Source organism: Notamacropus eugenii, chromosome 4 (assembly GCF_028372415.1).
Source record: "Notamacropus eugenii isolate mMacEug1 chromosome 4, mMacEug1.pri_v2, whole genome shotgun sequence".
Lineage (NCBI taxonomy): Eukaryota > Metazoa > Chordata > Mammalia > Diprotodontia > Macropodidae > Notamacropus > Notamacropus eugenii.
Genome location: NC_092875.1, coordinates 423,519,157 through 423,538,859, shown reverse-complemented (window position 1 = coordinate 423,538,859; position 19,703 = coordinate 423,519,157). Strand labels below are relative to the sequence as shown.

At 39.1% G+C, this 19,703-nt stretch overlaps 1 protein-coding gene across 4 annotated transcripts in view; it reads right to left on the bottom strand.

The window, feature by feature from the left end:
• The window catches only part of CPLANE1 (ciliogenesis and planar polarity effector complex subunit 1), a 125,867-nt gene extending 116,815 nt beyond the window's left edge, over positions 1 to 9,052 (bottom strand). For all 4 annotated transcript variants that reach the window (XM_072605790.1, XM_072605792.1, XM_072605791.1 and 1 more), the window contains exons 1-7: positions 8,842 to 9,052; positions 6,147 to 6,278; positions 3,501 to 3,636; positions 3,006 to 3,125; positions 2,444 to 2,676; positions 1,400 to 1,506; positions 399 to 555 (exon numbers count right to left, since the gene is read on the bottom strand). In XM_072605790.1, the coding sequence (XP_072461891.1) occupies positions 399 to 555; positions 1,400 to 1,506; positions 2,444 to 2,676; positions 3,006 to 3,125; positions 3,501 to 3,636; positions 6,147 to 6,227 (834 nt within the window). In that variant the 5' untranslated portion in view covers positions 6,228 to 6,278; positions 8,842 to 9,052. The remainder of the gene's footprint in view (positions 1 to 398; positions 556 to 1,399; positions 1,507 to 2,443; positions 2,677 to 3,005; positions 3,126 to 3,500; positions 3,637 to 6,146; positions 6,279 to 8,841) is intronic.
• Positions 9,053 to 19,703: the final 10,651 nt, after the last annotated feature.

Sequence of the window (19,703 nt, the reverse complement as noted above, 5' to 3'; positions counted from 1 at the left end):
AGTGTGTCACCATTTTACAGACAAGGAACTAAGGCAAATAGGAGTTAAATGACTTGCCCAGGATCACACAGCTAGTAAGTGTCTGAGGCTGGATATGAACTCAGATCTTCCTGACTCCAGGCCCAGCGCTCTATCTGCTGCATCACCTAGCTGCCCCATCCGAGGCCACAAATTTAGATATAATTACCCAAGCAATTGCTACAGTACTAATAATACTAATACTAGTAGAAACTAGTACTAGTTGCTAGAGTAATAGAGCAACATTTATTCAAAAGACTCACTATTAAGGCAATAAAATATCTAGAAAATAAAAACTATCTATTCAAGGTAAATTCTAAATTATTTCAAGTCAGTCTTCTTACAGATTCCACTTAGCTGGACAGATTAATTCTACTGACCTTTGGATCTTTTTGATTAAGAGTTACTGCCAGGGTAAGGCCATCCCTTGAAAATGCTATAATCAGGGCTCCTCTTGATTTTACTGGTTCACATTTAGGAACCAAAGTACTTAGAAAACATTCTTGATGTGCCCAGTGAACCTGGTATGACAATGAACTGAAAAAAAAAATAACGGAATCATAAAAAATTCATCATATGCTGCTAATTTCAAGAAGTAATTAAAGTTGAACATGGCTGAAATAACAGTGTATACACTTATTGATCTCTACCACTGAAGACCAACTTCAAGATACCTCAAAATTTCATCTGGGGCAGAACAGAATAGCCCCAGTTAAATAAGAGCAACCCAAGTGTTTTATTAATAGTCCAAACCTTCCTGGTCTGATGGGCCTAGATTTCCTGATATCCAGAGTTGAGGGATTGGTAACCAGATACTGGTTCTGCTATTTACAGGATGTGTTCACTTGGAGAAAATCATTTCACTCATCTCTGTCTGAGTTTCAACATTTGCAAAATGGTAGGAATATTTGTAAAGGAAAGTGCTTGGTAAAGCTTAAAGTGCTAAGTGAGTTAATATTATGCTATTGTGTCTACATAATAGTTAATAAACATTTTGATAGGAAATAAAAAATATAAAGATTCATTGTACAAATAGGTCACATTTCTTTTTAACTTCTAATTTGTTTTTTAACTTTTTCCAAATTATGTGTCTCTACAGTCTTACAATAAATCAGGTTCCCATGATGTCATAATTAACAACTGTGCCAGTTTCAAGAAAATAAGCAGTAGCAAAAAGGGCAAAATCTTCATGGGCTCCAGATTTTTAAACATCAGCCTCAAGCACTTTTGTTTTTTTTTTCTTCTCCTGGAAAGTACAGGTCCATGGATGTTTATCTATTTCACTCTTTATTATTTTGTATGAGGATTAAAAGAACTTAAACAGAAGGTACATAAACAGGGTTTCCATTTGGTTTACTTTTAAAAGAAAAGTTATTCTCACCTAATAAATCGAGATACATTTTCACGCCACCGAAGTGCCAAAAATGTTAATATCAAATATTCTCCAGAATAAAAGGTAAACGAACACAAGCAGCAATCACCAAGCAACTGCCAAAATAAAACAAACAAGAAACAACTGATTTTACTTTACAAAAAGATTTAATAAGCTAACATTATTATAAACTAATTTGAAAGCCAAAACTAAAACGCCTCTCATATCCAACTGGCAATATACCACAAATTTTAAAAATCATATCCTTCAATTGATCCCACTGTTAAAATACAATCTCAGAACATAATATAAGAAAAGGCTAGCTATGAAAATGTTTATAGTTGCACTACTTGTAATAGTGAAAACCTAGAAACAACTCACTGTCTATCAGTAAAAGAATGATATACCACAGTCATTTAACATGATATAATTAAGAATGAAAAGCATGAGATATATAAAGAAACGTGGAAAGACTATGAAATAATGGAAAGCAAAAAAAGCAGATGAGGACAAGGGAACTCATGGGTGTGGAATACTACATATTATAATGTCAGACTTTTTTGATATATTGATTAGTTTTGTATAACTATTTTTTTCTTTATTTTTAAATCCTTTATCAAAAGGGATGGCTCTCTAGAAGGGATGCATTGGGAAAATATTCTAAAAATCAGTAAAATTTTATTTTTTTAAAAGCATCAGCACATACTTATCATAAGAAAACCTGAGGTAAGGGCCTTAGAATTCAAACAATGTAACATTCCAAATGAAATGTGAGTTACTTCTTATCAGTCTTAATCCCATTAATTCTATATTGTTGCATATGCTATTGAAAAAAATCAGGAAAAATCTATTAGAAGTCTAAACCATATTCTTTTCGATATTTAAAGAACAAGACAGGAAATGTTGAAAATTTTCATATGACTAATAAGCTATTCTTACAATTACCATCCCAATATACAACTGGAATTCTACACATCTTGCTAAAATAGATCACATGATTAACTTTTTTCCTCAATTTCAAATCATATAATGCCTGATTAATTTCAAATTTACCTCATTTCTTATAAAAACAGCATCTACTACAGCTTCTTTATCTTCAGGAGAAGGAAAAATGGTTGATTTTTCAGGTTTGATTTGTGTCCACTGACCCAACAGTGAAGAATTTTTGGAATATATATTATTCTCAGACTCTAAACACTCCCACAACAAAATGCATCCAGAAGGTATGGTAAGTAGAACTCTTTTTCCATCTCCTGATACATAGATATACAGTCTCAGAGAACATTCTGTGGGGAAAAAAAATAACCATTCATCAGAGGGCCAAATTTGCTAGCTCCATGAATTTTTTTAAATTTACCTATTTTTCTGCCTTGCCAATCAGAAATTCCTGATACATTAATTTTATAAATTAGAAAGAAAAAACACTCAGAACACACAAAACATGTGCAAAGGAAGAAAAAATGTTAATAAGGATGAATTTATGTTAAGCACAAAAATGTTAGGTATGCCAGAGACAGGTGTTACCAAAAACAATGAAAAGAGGTTTCAATTAGGATTTTTATACTTCCCCCTTCTATTTTTGATAAATGTAAACAGATAATTAAGAGATTCCTACCTAAGGCTGTTGTTATCAGTGTCTTAGACTCTTCAGTTGCAGATACAGTTTTCAAGCAGTCTTGATCTTTGTTCCAAAGAAAAATTTCACCAGTGTTAAGTAACCCAGCTAGCCAAGCATCTGTTTCCAAAAAGAAAAGTATTCCTTCTAAACTACTGTTATTAAAATGCCTGAAAATGTTCTGCCATTCACTTCAATTATGAATTACTACACATTGAAATCCATTTTTCTGTGGGATTTCATTCATGTAGGGAACTCGCAACAAAGAAACTCTCTACCAGTACAGATTGGCAGCTACTCTGCAATTAACAGTATTAAAGAATTGTCTGGGAAACTGAGAAGTTAAGTGATTTCACCAAACTCATACAGCCAGTAAGTGTCAGAGGTGGGGTCTGAACTAGGTCTTCCTGGCTCAAGACCAGTTCTCTATGCAGGTAACTATTACTTCCAAAATCAATTTAATTTAAGTTTTTAAAAATATCAGTAATACTTAACCATTATTAGAAGTTGTTAAGATGACAACATTCTTCAGCAAAAGCTGTAAACGAGGGATTTTCTTCTTCGTCTTTCCAGATGGTAAATTAATTTCATTTATATATTTATCATCCAAAAGGAAAATAGCTTCATTTTCCTATGGAAGAAGAAACATTGAAAACACTGAGGTGTCAAACAGAATTATCTCTTCACTTATTCTAACTATAGTAATACCAATAAAAAGGGGGGACAAGAAAGACAGAAGATGAAATCCAGTTTGAGAATGATTTAACATTTTAATCAGAAATCATATAATGGACATACACAGCAGTAAGTGAAAGCTATCTAAGAATTTTCCACTGTTTCTAAGTATCTCTGCTGTGTAAGTACTCTCTAAGTACCTTTTCCAACATCTCATCTGCTAGTTCACAATTCTCTAATAGTTACTTTAAAAACTTAATGCAGTTTGGGTTTTTGGATTACAAAGGGGTCTTCTAGGTATACTATAAAGCTAAAATCTACATAACACTTTAAGGGATGAAAAGCACTTTTATATATGTTATCTCATTTGAGCCTCACAACAATCCTGTGAGGTAGGTACCATGATCATGCCCAATTTGGATATGAGGAAATTGAGGCTCTGGTAGGTTAGAGGATTTGACCAGGGCCATACAGCTTGTTAAATGTCAAAAGCAAGATTCTACCCTAATTCTTCCTGACTCTAAGTACAGTTTTCTATACACTATGCCATGAGTTCTTAACCTCTTTTGAGTCACAGACCTTTTTGGGCAATCTTGTGAAGCCTACGTACCCCTTTTAAGAATAATTCTTTCAAACAACTGAACTGCTAAAGTTCAATTAGAGGTTAGTGAAAATAAAGATACAATTGTTTTTCCCTAAATTAACACATCCCCTGAGATCTGTTCATGGACACCTTGGGCATCCAAGAAGTCCAGATTAAGAACTCTTATACTATGCCATACTATAGATAGGCATAATCTATTAATTTTTTGCTAGAGAAGAAAATGGCAAACTACTCGAGTATCCTTGCCAAGAAAACCCCAAATGGAGAAATGAAGAATCAGATATGACTGAAGTGACTGAACAACAACATTAAGTCTCCAGTCAGCCACAGGAGATTTATTCAGTACTATGTTAACTGTCATGGAAGAGGTCTTGTACACGGTTCAAAAGGAAAAAGAGATTCCCCTTGTAAGTCCTCCGGATAACTCCTCTTTGTTGAGTACATTGGGCTGACGGCATAAGGGCTGCCACAATGAAATCCATGATTATTCAAAAGATATCAATCTAATAGTTCATACAAATGTAACTACACAGATGAAGAATGTCTGCCATCCAGACTATGATAAACAACTGAATGTCCAGTCTATCAAATTAATATATTAGTATGTCTATTTGGGACAAACACTGCCAACAGACAATGAGGTAGGCTCATCATTGAACAGGAGAATGAAAACTATCTGAATTACACCTGAGAAATTATGCATGATTTTACTAATTCCAAGCTGCCCCTTGGGGCAAAAACTATCTTTTTAACACAAATGTCTTCCCATCAGTTCTGTAGGGTTGAGAATACCACAGTCTTTGAGGAATCAAAGTGCAAGTGATTCAAAGGCTAAAATAGTGAGAAGTACAGTCAGTGGAAGTCATCTGCACAATCTGACCCACAAGAACAGAAATAAAAGACACCACGAAGGAAATGTATGATTGGAAAAGTAAGTGACCTGGTCAGATGGCAAGAGCAAAGGATCACAGAGGGACAGCCCAAGTACTCCACTGGAACTGACAAAATATGCAAAGAACAAAAGAAGCCTCCCACAATCTCAGGTAGATCTTTTGTAGATCTATGGAAGAACCTGTCTGTGACTTGCACAGACTCAGAAAGCAAGCATAAGCTGCAATCTATAAAGTCATAGGGAATACCCACTCTGATCAAATCACAGATACACTTAAGCATTAAAGAAGTATCTTATTTGAGTGGTATCTTTAGATGGAGGATGCAGAGGAGCTGTTGAAATTTACAAACCCAGCTTGAGAAGGCATGGAGGGGTTTGTGATCTGGGGATCTGGCTCCCATCCCTACTTGTCCTACTTTTAGAAGGTTCCCCTCTTCAGATGTACACCACCCTAGCTCCAAATAACAAAAAAAAATTTAACTGGTAGCAAAATAAATTTTTCAAATAAATTCCTCTTGGAGAAAAAAATTTCCTAAAATGAAAAAGATCTTTACTTTTTTTAAAGTTATATTTATTTAGGGACATTAAATAGCATAGTGAGAAAAATGCCCTTGGATGGCATTAGAGCACCTGGGCTCAATCCTGCTGTATCACCTGTCATCTGTATCACCTTAAGCAGGCCAATCATTTCTCCTCCTTAGGCCTCAACTGCCTGATCAGTAAAATGAGACTGGACTAGACGGCCAACTAAAGTCCCATCAAGAGTCAATATCCGTAAGTAAAATAGTCCATCTGCTAATATACCTCAAATAGATAAGGAAGCATCTAACTTTCAAATGAAAGGGTGTCTTATTCACCTTATTCTATCTTAGAAGTTTTATATGTATATATATATATATATACATATATATATGATATAAAACATCTAACAAATACATATGCATTTATACGAATGAAAAGAAATACCAACCTGTCCCAGCCAGGAAATTCGAGGCCAAGGTTTTTTCTGTTTGATACTTGTCGATAATAAAACTTCTAGTTTAACCTCCATGTTGTCAAAAATATCAATGAGTAAAATAATTAGGAAAAGGTTACAGGATGCCTTAATGAATGATAGGGTGGAAAAAAACAAATAGATATTATTTTCTAAGTTTCACACATACATATGAGCTTTTCAGTATTTGGGGGTAGATTCCTTTTTAGACAACATGTCATCACAATTTCCCCCTCCTCCCCCACTCCCTACCCACTTCCATCCTCCAGAAAAAAAATAAAGTTTTCTGAGGATTGAAACAGGAACACTGTTCAAGCTTGTTTCACATACATGACTTTCCTAAAACATTATTCAATAGCAATTCCCACGCTTTATATTTTGATCTGTATATAATGTATTTTTTAATTGTATAAAAACTTTTTATTTCAATGATTACCTCCTTGCAAACTAAACAGAGGTATAAAATCATAAGTACAATTACTAATCCAAAAAAAACCCTGACCTAACAATATATTCCTTTATTTATTTATTTTTTTGGTAATAGAGCTCTGCTCATTTTAGTCAAGGGAAAACACCATGTTTTATAGAGGAAACTAAGACTTCCCTTATAGCTTACTTTTTCACATATACTACACATCGTTCTCAAGATATTTATGTTGCTGATAAACATTATTATCGTTATCATCATTATCAAATATTAATATTATCATATTATATATAATATATAACTATAATTGTGATTATAAAATTATAATAATATTATAACAAATATTATTACGTTTCCCAGTGGCAACAAATTCATTCATTCATTTCAGTCAGGAAAAAGATTAGACAGCAGTGTTCCAAAAATAAACTACATAGTGAAAAATATTATAATGCAATACAATGAATAAAACATTAAGACTACAGGAAACACTGTCTGTATTTAAACTAGCAGATGTAATTTATTTGTGCCATAAAAACTCTAAGATCTGTGGGGATAAGGGAAGGGAGGAGTGTGATACAGGGAAGGCAGATTGGGGGAAGGGGTAATCAGAATGTACCCTGTCTTGGTGAGGGGAAGAGGAGAGATGGGGAGAAAATTTGGAACTCAAAATCTTGTGAAAATGAATGTTGAAAACTAAAAATAAATTAATTAATTAAGAAAAATTCTAAGATCTAGTCTGAATTCTACACAGTGTGAAACACAATCATCTGGTAGGGTTTTCTCCCCAAAGGGAAATATTTTAATAAATAGCCCTCTTCTTAGATACTGAAATGCCAAATCTGTAGGTTTAGCAGGGCCTGCTAATTTGGATTATATTATGCTTTTTCACCTAGAAAGTATGGCCCATTTCCACATCACTCAAGGAAAGAACACTAACACATCTGGGAACCTATCTCTGTACTGAGCAAGAGGGGGAAAGCAGGGAATAAGTAGTAAATGGAAATGAAAAGACTGAGATTGAGTCATTTCTGTGGTCAGATATCTGTACCAGAGACCCAGATGAGGGATGCAGGTAACCTACTCCTCAAGGGCCAAGAGGGCCCTTGTTAACCCACAGGCGTTCATTAAGCTAAGCACCCCGGATACAAAGAGAGGCAAAAAACAGACGCTGTAGTCAAGGAGCACATATTCTAATGGGAGAGACAACATGTAAACTAGGTACATCAGATTTATACACAGAACGGATGGAAGGCAATCTGAAAGGGGAGGCAATCAACATGCTGGAAGGGCGAGGGGAAAAGGCTTCTACTGAAGGTGAGCTTGGAGCTGGGTCTTGAAGCAAACCCTGGAAACCGAGAGGCAGGGGTTGGGGAGCTTGCCTGGATCTAGATGGGGGGGATTGGGTGGTAAAGGTGAATGGTGAAGCATTCATTCCTCCGCCTCCTGGCAGACAGGGGATGACCTTGATACATTTCAATGAGACACGGATGCAGAGATACAGTCAGCATGTAAATTTCTTTGCGTGACTATTTGTTACCAGGGAGAAGCGAATGGGAAATTGAACCAGAAAGTGACAAATGCAGAGAGGGGGAGGGGGGGAAGGAGAGGGAGAAACAGACAGGCAGGCAGAGCATTAATAAGGAAAATAGGGGACACAAATAAGTCATTTTTTTTTTACAATCCTGCTAAATTTAACATACCATGTTAAAAATAAAGAAAACAAATGAATTTCGCCGGCTTCAACAGGCAATCCTCGTTTTCTTTTGTTTATTAAAATGGTTGCTGATAAATAATTTCACAGTAAAACAGACAATGCAAAGTCGAATCAAGGCGTTAAAGGGAATGGTGAAGAGGATAGCCAGGATGACGGGGGCTGTAGGAAGACTGACCATGAGGACGGAAGGGGGAGGAGGGGTTATAGAGAGCCTACTATGTGCCGGGCACTGTGCTAAGTGCTTTGGAGGAGGCACAAGTATTATGTCACCGGAGGCTCCCAACAACCCAGAGAGATCGGTGTCACTAGGATCCCCATTTTACAGAAGAGGAAACTGAGGCAGGGACAGAGAGAGGTGCAGGGACAGAGAGAGGTTCAGCGACTTGCCCAGGGTCACCCAGCTAGTCTGAGGCGGGACCCCAGGCCTAGCGCTCGGTCACCCCAGGTGGGACGGATGGATGGGGGCCGGGGTCACTGATGTGGAAAAAGGGGGAGCCTGTGGTCGGGGGGCGGGGGGCGGGGAGACTTACCGCAACAGGGTGGGGTGACGGACCGGCGCAGGCCGAAATGGAGGCCCAGGAACCTCCGAACGAGCGCCCGGGCAGGGCGGGCGGCGGCGGGAGAGCTGCGGAGCGGCCGCGGGGCCGGGGCTTCTCCCGGACGCAGATCCCGGGCCTCAGCCCCGCCTCGGGCCTCGCTCAGCGCGGGCACCCGCAACAGCCGCCTCCCTGCGGCCGCCCAGTCGTGGCCGCTGCGCATGCTCAGGGCGTCCCGGAGGATGGGGTCTGCTCCCTCCCTCTCCCGGCCTCCTCCTCCCCCGTCCCTCCCCCATCTCCCCCATCTTCTCCCCTCCCTCCCTCCCCTTCCCTCCTCCCCTAACCCTCCGCCTTCCCTTCTCCCACACCGACGCTCTGGGACCGTCATCACCCACTCTCCTTATCCTCCTACGATCGTCTGATGAGGCTGCAGCCTGCTCCGCTGCCCGCGGTACCCCACCGTCCCCTCTCCTGGGCAGCCCTTTCCTACATCTTCTCCAATCTCCTCCTTGGCTTTCTTCCACTCTCTGTCCTTCTCTTTGCCTCCCTCCTCCAGCCCCTCATCTTCCCAGCTTCCTAGGGAAGCATCATTATACCTCCTTCTCTCCTAGTCATTCTCTTCTTCCTCCTCCTCCTCCTCCTTCTTCTCCTTCTCCTTTTTCTTCATCTTCTTCCTCTTCTCTCTCTCTCTCTCTCTCTCTCTCTCTCTCTCTCTCTCTTCTCTCTCTCTCTCTCTCTCTCTCTCTCTCTCTCTCTCTCTCTCTCTCCCCCTCCCTCCCTCCCTCCCTCCCTCCCTCCCTCCCTCTCTCTCTCTCTCTCTCTCTCTCTCTCTTTTACACCTCTTCCTTCTCCAAGCCACCACCTTTTTATCTCCTACTTCTCACAATCCTGGATTTTCATGTCCATCTTAATTGTTTAACTTTTATTTAGGGCTCTTTAGCTCCCCCTCCCTTTTGTCTTTCGCTCTCCATGACTTCCTATCATTGTCACCTTCTCTCTGTTCTGTCCTTCTCTGTAGGCTCCCCTGCATTCATTTACCTATTCACTCACTCTTTACAAATAAAGCATTAGGAGAATTTTAAAAATTATTTAGTATTTTTATTTTTGCACCAATTTCATAAAAAACTATTTGTGACATGGGTTTTTTTTTTAAATTTTGAGTTCCAAATTCTCTCACTCCCTCCTCTCTCCTTTCATTGAGAAGGTAACCAAATTGCATAGGTTATACATGTACAGACATGCAAAACATATTTCCATATTAGTCATGTTAGGAAAGAAAATACAGAGCAAAAGAAAATGAAAATAAAAAAATAATAAATTAATAAAAAAAGCTTTTCTTAAAGTGTCCTTTGATCTGCATTCAGACTTCATTAGTTCTTTCTCTGGAGATGGATAGCACTTTTCATTATAAGTTCGTCAACCTTGGATCTCTCTATTGCTGAGAATACTTGATAAAGGTGATAAACAATACCACTCCAATAAACAGCTGACAATGCTGATAAACAATACTGTTGTAACTGTGTACACTATTCTACTGGTCCTGCTCATTTCACTTTGCATCACTTCATGTAAGTGCAGGCTTTTCTGAAAGCATCCTGCTTGTCATTTCTTATAGTACAATAGTATTCTTTATAATATAACCTGTTCAGTCTTTTCCTTATTAATGGACACCCCTCATTTTCCAATTATTTGCAACCAGAAAAGAACTGCTGTAAATATTTTTGTACATACAGGTCCTATTTTGGTTTTTATCTCTTTGAGATCATACAGACCTAGTAGTGGTATTGCTGGGTCAAAGGGTTTTGTAGCCCTTTGGGCATAGTTCCAAATTGTTCTGTGAGGTGGTTAAATCAATCCACAACTCCACCAACAGTGCATTAGTGTCTCAATTTTCACACATCCCCTCCAGCATTTGTCATTTTCCTTTTCTGTCATATTAGCCAACCTGGTAGGTGTACCTCAGAATTGTTTTAATTTGCATTTCTCCAATCAATAGTGCTTTAGAGCATTTTTTTCATATGGCTAGAGATAGCTTTGATTACTTCCCCGGAAAACTATCTGTTCATATCTTTTGACCATTTTTAAATAGGAAAATACCTCTTATTTTTATAAATTTGAGAGTTCTCTATATATTTGAAAGGTGAGACTTCTGTCAGAGACATTTGATGTAAACATTTTTTCACAGTTATGATTACTATTTCCCTCTGTCTTATTTTCCCATTATTCCACTCTCTCTACTTTTCACCCTGTCTATCCTCAAAAATGTTTTTCTTCTGACTACTGCCTCCCCCAATCTGCTCTTCCTTCTACAGTCCCCTCCTTTTATATCCCCTTACTCTCCTACTTTCTTGTAAAGTAAGATAGATTTCTGTACCCAGCTGAGTGTGTATATTATTCCCTCTTGGAGCCAATTCCAATGAGACTTCAAGTGCTCAAGTGTCCCCCCCGCATCTCCCTCATCCCCTCCACTGGAAAACTTCTTTTGTGTCTCTTTTATGAGATAATTTATTCTACCTCTTCCTTTCCTCCTTTCCCTTTCTCCCAGTGCATTTCTTTTTTTCACCACTTACTTCTACTTTTTAGTATCCCATCATATTCAACTTATAGTATATGTATATATATGTGTGTGTGTATATATATATATAAATGTGCATATATCTGTATATATGTGTGTATATGTACACACACACACACATGCACACACACACACACATATACACACTCCTTCTATCTGCCCCAATAATCATCTTTCCATATAGGAAGGTAAACAGTTTAACCTTATTGAGTCCCTTTGATTTCTTTTCCCTTTTTATCTTTCTATGCTTCTCTTGACACATGTATTTAGAAGACAGATTTTCTATTCAAGTCTGATCTTTTCATCAGGAATTCTTGAAAGTCCTCAATTCCATTAAATATCCTTTTTTTTTCCTCTGAAGGATTATACTCAGTTTTGCTGGATAGGTTATAATCCTAGGTCCTTTACCTGCTGTAACATTATATCTCAAGCCCTCCAAACCTTTCATGTAGAACCTGCAAATCTTGTTCTGTTCTGACTGTGGCTCCATGATATTTGAATAGTTTCTTTCTGGCTGTTTGCAATATTTTCTCTTTGACCTAGGAGCTCTGGAATTTGGTTACAATATACTTGGGAGTTTTCATTTTGAAATCTCTTTCAGGAAGTGATTGGTGAATTCTTTCAATTTCTATTTTACCTTCTGGTTCTAAATATCAGGAGTTTTCCTTGATAATTTCTTGAAAAATGATGTCTAGGGGGGTGGAGACAAGATGGCGGAGTAGAAAGACGCACATACACATAGCTCCGAACCCACAACTCATAGAACATCTGTAAATAGCAACTCACTGCAAATTCTGCAGGACCAGAGGCCACAGAACATTGGAGCGAGGGAGATTTCTGTTCCAGAGGGACCTACAAACCTCTCACAAAAGGTCCTTTGCGCCACGGACTGGGAGCCAAGTACAGCCCTGCCTTGGCCGCGGCACCGAGAGGAGCAGATCCGAGCAGGCTTCAGGGACAGAGTCTCCAGCAGCTGCGCGGGTCCCTCCACCCACAGGTGACAGGGGTCGGTGAGAGGGTCTCTTTGGTGGGTCGAGAGGGGAGTGGGGTGCCCCCATAACTCAGACCCCCTCGGGAGGCAGAAGCTGAGAGGAAGCGGCAGACAAGGGTTCCCCAAGCAGGCAGGAGCCTGGATCCATTGTTGAAGGTCTCTGCATAAACCCCCTGAGGGAACTGAGCCTGTGAGGCAGTCCTGCCCTGACCTGAGCATCTGAACCTAATCTCACACTGAATAGCAGCCCTGCCCCCGCCTAAAGCCCTGAGACTGGAAGCAGCATTTGAATCTCAGACCCCAAACACTGCCTGGGAGGATCAGGAGGTGAGGTGGGTGTGAGGAGAATATTCAGAAGTCAAGTCACTGGCTGGGAAAATGCCCAGAAAAGGGAAAAGAAATAAGACTATAGAAGGTTACTTTCTTGGTGAACAGGCATTTCCTCCCTTCCTTTCTGATGAGGAAGAATAATGCTTGCCATCAGGCAAAGACACAGAAGTCAAGGCTTCTATATCCCAGCCCACTCAATGGGCTCAGGCCATGGAAGAGCTCAAAAAGAATTTTGAAAATCAAGTTAGAGAGGTAGAGGAAAAGCTGGGAAGAGAAATGAGAGACATGCAGTCAAAGCATGAACAGCAGGTCAGCACCCTGCTAAAGGAGACCCAAAAAAATGTTGAAGAAAATAACACCTTGAAAAACAGGCTAACTCAATTGGCAAAAGAGGTTCAAAAAGCCAATGAGGAGAAGAATGCTTTCAGAAGCAGAATTAGCCAAATGGAAAAGGAGATTCAAAAGCTCACTGAAGAAAATAGTTCTTTCAAAATTAGAATGGAACAGATGGAGGCTAATGACTTTATGAGAAACCAAGAAATCACAAAACAAAACCAAAAGAATGAAAAAATGGAAGATCATGTGAAATATCTCATTGGAAAAACAACTGACCTGGAAAATAGATCCAGGAGAGACAATTTAAAAATTATGGGACTACCTGAAAGCCATAATCAAAAAAAGAGCCTAGACATCATCTTCCATGAAATTATCAAGGAAAACTGCCCTGAGATTCTAGAACCAGAGGGCAAAATAAATATTCAAGGAATCCGCAGAACACCGCCTGAAAGAGATCCAAAAAGAGAAACTCCTAGGAACATTGTGGCCAAATTCCAGAGTTCCCAGGTCAAGGAGAAAATATTGCAAGCAGCTAGAAAGAAACAATTCAAGTATTGTGGAAATACAATCAGGATAACACAAGATCTAGCAGCTTGTACTTTAAGGGATCGAAGGGCATGGAATAGAATATTCCAGAAGTCAAAGGAACTAGGACTAAAACCAAGAATCACCTACCCAGCCAAACTGAGTATAGTACATCAGAGGAAAAATTGGTCTTTCCATGAAATAGAGGACCTTCAAGCATTCTTGATGAAAAGACCAGAGCTAAAAAGAAAATTTGACTTTCAAACATAAGAATGAAGAGAACCATGAAAAGGTGAACAGCAAAGAGAAGTCATAAGGGACTTACTAAAGTTGAACTGTTTACATTCCTACATGGAAAGACAATATTTGTAACTCTTGAAACTTTTCAGTATCTGGGTACTGGGTGGGATTACACACACACACATGCACACACGCACACACACATAGAGACAGAGTGCACAGAGGGAACTGAAGAGGATGGGCTCATATCTTTAAAAAATGAAATCAAGCAGTGAGAGAGAAATATTGGGAGGAGAAAGGGAGAAATGGAATGGGGCAAATTCTCTCTCATAAAAGAGGCAAGCAAAAGACTTATTAGTGGAGGGATAAAGAGGGGAGGCAAGAGAAAAACATGAAGTCTACTCTCATCACATTCCACTAAAGGAAAGAATATAATGCACACTCATTTTGATAGGAAAACCTATCTCATAATACAGGAGAGTGGGGGACAGGGGCACAAGCAGGGTTGGGGGGAGGATGGAGGGGAGGGCATGGGGAGGAGAATGCAATCCGAGGTCGACACTCATGGGGAGGGAAAGGACCATAAGAAAGTAGAAGTAAAGGGGGACAGGATAGGATGGAGGGAAATATAGTTAGTCCTATACAACTCAACTAGTATGGAAATCATTTGCAAAACTAAACAGATATGGCCTATATTGAATTGCCTGTCTTCCAAGGGGAAGGGGTGGAGAGGGAGGGAGCTAAAGAAGTTGGAACTCAAAGTGTTAGGACCAAATGTAATGTTCTTACCACTGGGTAACAAGAAATACAGGTTAAGGGGTCAAGAAAGCTATCTGGCCCTACAGGACAAAAGAGAAGACGGAGACAAGGCCAGGGAGGGAGGATAGAGGAGAGAGCAGATAGGTCACAGGGGCAATTAGAAAGCTCGGGTATGGGGGGGAGGAGGGGATAAAAGGGGAGAAAATTTGTAACCCAAAATTGTGTGAAAATAAATGTTAAAAGTTAAATAAAAAAAAAAAGAAAATCAAGTTAGAGAGGTGGAGGAAAAACTGGGAAGAGAAATGAGAGGGATGAAAGAAAAGCATGAAAAGCAGATCAGCTCCCTGCTAAAGGAGAACCAAAAAAATGTTGAAGAAATTAACACCTTGAAAACTAGCCTAACTCAATTGGCAAAAGAGGTTCAAAAGGCCAATGAGGAAAAGAATGCTTTCAAAAACAGAATTAGCCAAATGGAAAAGGAGATTCAAAAGCTCACTGAAGAAAATAGATCTTTCAGAACTGGAATGGCACAGATGGACGCTACGGACTTTATGAGAAAGACAATATCACAGAACATAGCGAGAAGATTCGAAAAATGGAAGATAATGTGAAATATCTTATTGGAAAAACAACTGACCTGGAAAATAGAATCAGGAGAGACAATGTAAAAATTCTGGGACTACCTGAAAACCATGATCAAAAGAAGAGCCTAGACATCATCTTCCATGAAATTATCAAGGAAAACTGCCCTGAGATTCTAGAACCAGAGGGCAAAATAAATATTCAAGGAATCCGCAGAACACCGCCTGAAAGAGATCCAAAAAGAGAAACTCCTAGGAACATTGTGGCCAAATTCCAGAATTCCCAGGTGAAAGAGAAAATATTGCAAGCAGCTAGAAAGAAACAATTCAAGTATTGTGGAAATACAATCAGGATAGAACAAGATCTGGCATCCTCTACATTGAGGGATAGAAGGGAATGGAATAGGATATTCCAGAAGTCAAAGGAACTAGGACTGAAGCCAAGAATCACCTACCCAGCAAAACTGAGTATAATACTTCAGGAGAAAAAATGGTCTTTCAATGAAATAGAGGATTTTCAAATTTTCTTGATGAAAAGACCAGAGCTGGAAAGAAAATTTGACTTTCTAACACAAGAATGAAGAGAACCATGAAAAGGTGAACAGCAAAGAGAAGTCATAAGGGACTTACTAAAGTTGAACTGTTTACATTCCTACATGGAAAGACAATATTTGTAACTCTTGAAACATTTCAGTATCTGGGTACTGGGTGGGAGTACACACACACACACATGCACACATGCACACATACATAGAGACAGAGTGCACAGAGTGAATTGAAGAGGATGGGATCATATCTTAAAAAAAAATGAAATCAAGCAGTGAGAGAGAAATATTGGGAGGAGAAAGGGAGAAGTTATATGGGGCAAATTATCTCTCATAAAAGAGGCAAGCAAAAGACTTATTAGTGGTGGGATAAAGAGGGGAGGCAAGAGAAAAACATGAGGTTTTCTCATCACATTCCACTAAAGGAAAGAATATAATGCACACTCATTTTGATAGGAAAACCTATCTCATAATACAGGAGAGTGGGGGACAGGGGCACAAGCAGGGTTGGGGGGAGGATGGAGGGGAGGGCATGGGGAGGAGAATGCAATCCGAGGTCGACACTCATGGGGAGGGAAAGGACCATAAGAAAGTAGAAGTAAAGGGGGACAGGATAGGATGGAGGGAAATATAGTTAGTCCTATACAACTCAACTAGTATGGAAATCATTTGCAAAACTAAACAGATATGGCCTATATTGAATTGCCTGTCTTCCAAGGGGAAGGGGTGGAGAGGGAGGGAGCTAAAGAAGTTGGAACTCAAAGTGTTAGGACCAAATGTAATGTTCTTACCACTGGGTAACAAGAAATACAGGTTAAGGGGTCAAGAAAGCTATCTGGCCCTACAGGACAAAAGAGAAGACGGAGACAAGGCCAGGGAGGGAGGATAGAGGAGAGAGCAGATAGGTCACAGGGGCAATTAGAAAGCTCGGGTGTGGGGGGGGGGGGATAAAAGGGGAGAAAATTTGTAACCCAAAATTGTGTGAAAATAAATGTTAAAAGTTTAATTAAAAAAAAAAAGAAAATAAATGTTAAAAGTTAAATAAAAAAAAAAAGAAATAACAACTTTAAAAAAAAAAAGAAATGATATTGAAACTGACTCTAATTAGTTTATCCAAATATTTAACCAATTAATTGCCACAACAAAGAAACCTAAGAAGCATAGGAAGTACCATAAGCAGCAAATATCTGATTTACTTGTCAAACAGAGAAACAATGTCTGCCAAAGGCAATGTGAGTTTAGAATATGAACTTCTTTGTAAAACCTTATGGTGATTCATGATGATGGAAGGAAAAACGGGGTTAGCTTCAAAAGGAGAGAGAGATGTGAAGGGTAAAATAAGTTTAAGAACAGTTTAATATTCAGCTAAGTAAAGTCATCCCAAGGGCATTCAAGGATGAAAACTGAAAGACAGTAAATAAAAAGAAAATGGAAGGGAATTTCAGAAATCATTATAACATTCAGTTCTCTTGTTCATTGACTGTGTAAACACCTATAAACCTGAAGATTACAATTCCTTATATGGAAGGTAGAAATAGCATGGAAGGAGCAAAAATTATTTTTTAAAAAGCATCCAAATTGAATACAAATAAATAACTACCATTTTATGTGCCTGTTTTTCCATCCACTCAAAATCTTCTGCCCTTTCTTCTATTACCCCCACCCTTTCTTGTCCCCCTTCCTTCCTACTTCCCTATATGGTAAGATAGATTTCTATATCCAACTAAGTGTGTGTATTGTTGTCCTTCAGTCAAATCCAATGAGTGTAATGGTCACCCTCCTTTCTCCCCTCCACTGTAATAGGTCTTTCATGCCTTTTCATGTGATATAGTTTATTCTGCCTCTTCTTCCCTCTTTTCTCAGTGTAATTCTCTTTCTCCCCCTTTAATCTTTTTATATCATCCCATCAAAGTCAATTTATACCTGCATCCTCTATGTTTACTCTTTCTAATTGTTCTGATAAAGATACCATCCTTAATAGTTAAAAGTATCATCTTCCCATGTAGGGATATAAACAGTTTAACCTTATTGAATAAACATGAAAACTTATGTTTTTTCTTTTCTATTAACCTCTTTATTCTTCTCTTGAGTTTTGTGTTTGAAACTGAATTTTCTATTTAGCTCTGGTCTTTTCATCAGGAATGTTTGAAAGTCCCCTATTTCATCAAATATCCATTTTTTCTCCTGAAAGATTGTTTTTTATCCAGTTTTACTTCATTCTTGGTTGTAAACCAAACTCCTTTGCTTTCTGAAATATCACATTTCAAGTACTGTAGGGCAGCAAGGTGATACAGTAGATAGAGTACCAATGCAGGAGTCAGGAGGACCTGAGTTCAAATCTCACCTCAGATACTTGACACTCACTAGCCGTGTGACCTTGGGCAAATCAATTAACCCCAACTGCCTCATTCTGACTCATCTCCAGTCATCCTGATGAATATCTGGTCACTGGATTCAGATGGCTGTGGAGGAGAAGTGAGGCTGGTGACCTGCACAGCCCCCCCTCACTCAAAACAAAAGTCAAGTGCAAGTTATATCATCATTTCTCTGATGGCATGGTCTTCTTGGCAATGAAGGATGAACACATTTCAAGTCCTCCGATCCTTTAATGTAAAAACTGCTAAATTCTGTGCAATCCCATCTGTAATTTTGATATTTGGTATTTGAATTATTTTTTTCTGCTGCTTGCAGTATTTTCTCCATTGACCTGAGAGTTCAGGAATTTGGTTTCTCACAAAATCATTAACTTCCATTTGCTCCATTCTAATTTTGAAGGAATTATTTTCTTCAGTGAGCTTTTGGACCTCCTTTTCCATTTGGCCAGTTCTGCTTTTTAAGGCATTCTTCTCCTCATTGCCTTTTGGACCTCTTTTGCCATTTGGGTTAGTCTATTTTGTAAGGTGTTATTTTCTTCAGTATTTTGGGGAGTCTCCTTTAGCAAGCTGTTGACTCAATTTTCATAATTTTCCTGCATCTTTCTTATTTCTCTTCCCAATTTTTCCCCTGCTTCTCTTACTTGATTTTCAAAATCCTTTTTAAGCTCCTCCATGAGCTGCAACCACTTTACATTCCTCTTGAAGGCTTTTGATGTAGGAATTTTGACTTTGTTGTCTTCTTCTGGTTGTATGTTTTGATCTTCTTTGTCATCAAAGTAAGATTCTATAGTCTGAGTTCTTTTATGATATTTCCTCATTGTCCCAGCCAAATACTTGACTTTCTAACTCTTTGTCAAGGTAGGACTCTGCTTCCAGTGGGGGTGGGTGTACTGCCACAGGCTTCAGGGATTTTGTATCAGTCCCTCAACTCCCACCATCTGTAGGCCTAGAGTTTGGGAAGCAGTTTCTGGCACTTGCTACTGCTACTGCTGTTGCCACTGCCACTGCCAACCACTACTGCCACCACCCTCCCCCACCCTTGGGCTGGGGGCCAATCCCGCCAGACCACATGATCTTCTTTCACCCAGGTCTCAAAGAGTTTTCCTAATGATCTTTTTGGCATTTGTGGATTGAGAAGTCTGGAAACTTCCACAGCTGCCAATGATTCAATCCATCTGTGCCAGTGCAGCCTACACTGGACTGTGTTCCATTCCCTGCCTGGTGGGATAGACCCTTCTTGTCAACTTTCCAGGTTGTCTTGGGCTGGGAATTTGTTTCATTCTGTCATTTTGTGACCCATCTATAGCTCTAGAATTTGTTTAGAGTCATTTTTAACAGGTATTTAGAGGGCTTTGGGGGAGAGTTCAGGGAATTACCTGTTTTTACTCTGCCATCTTGGCTTTTGCTCTTCCTCTCCATCCTCCCCCCGCCACATACACATACACACACACACACACACACACACACACACACACACTCCCCTCTGTTCAGGAATTTGGTTATAATATTCCTGGGAGTTTTCATTTTGGGATCTCTTTCAGGAAGTGATCAGTGGATTCTTACTATTTTATGCTCTGGTTCTAGAATATCAAGGCAATT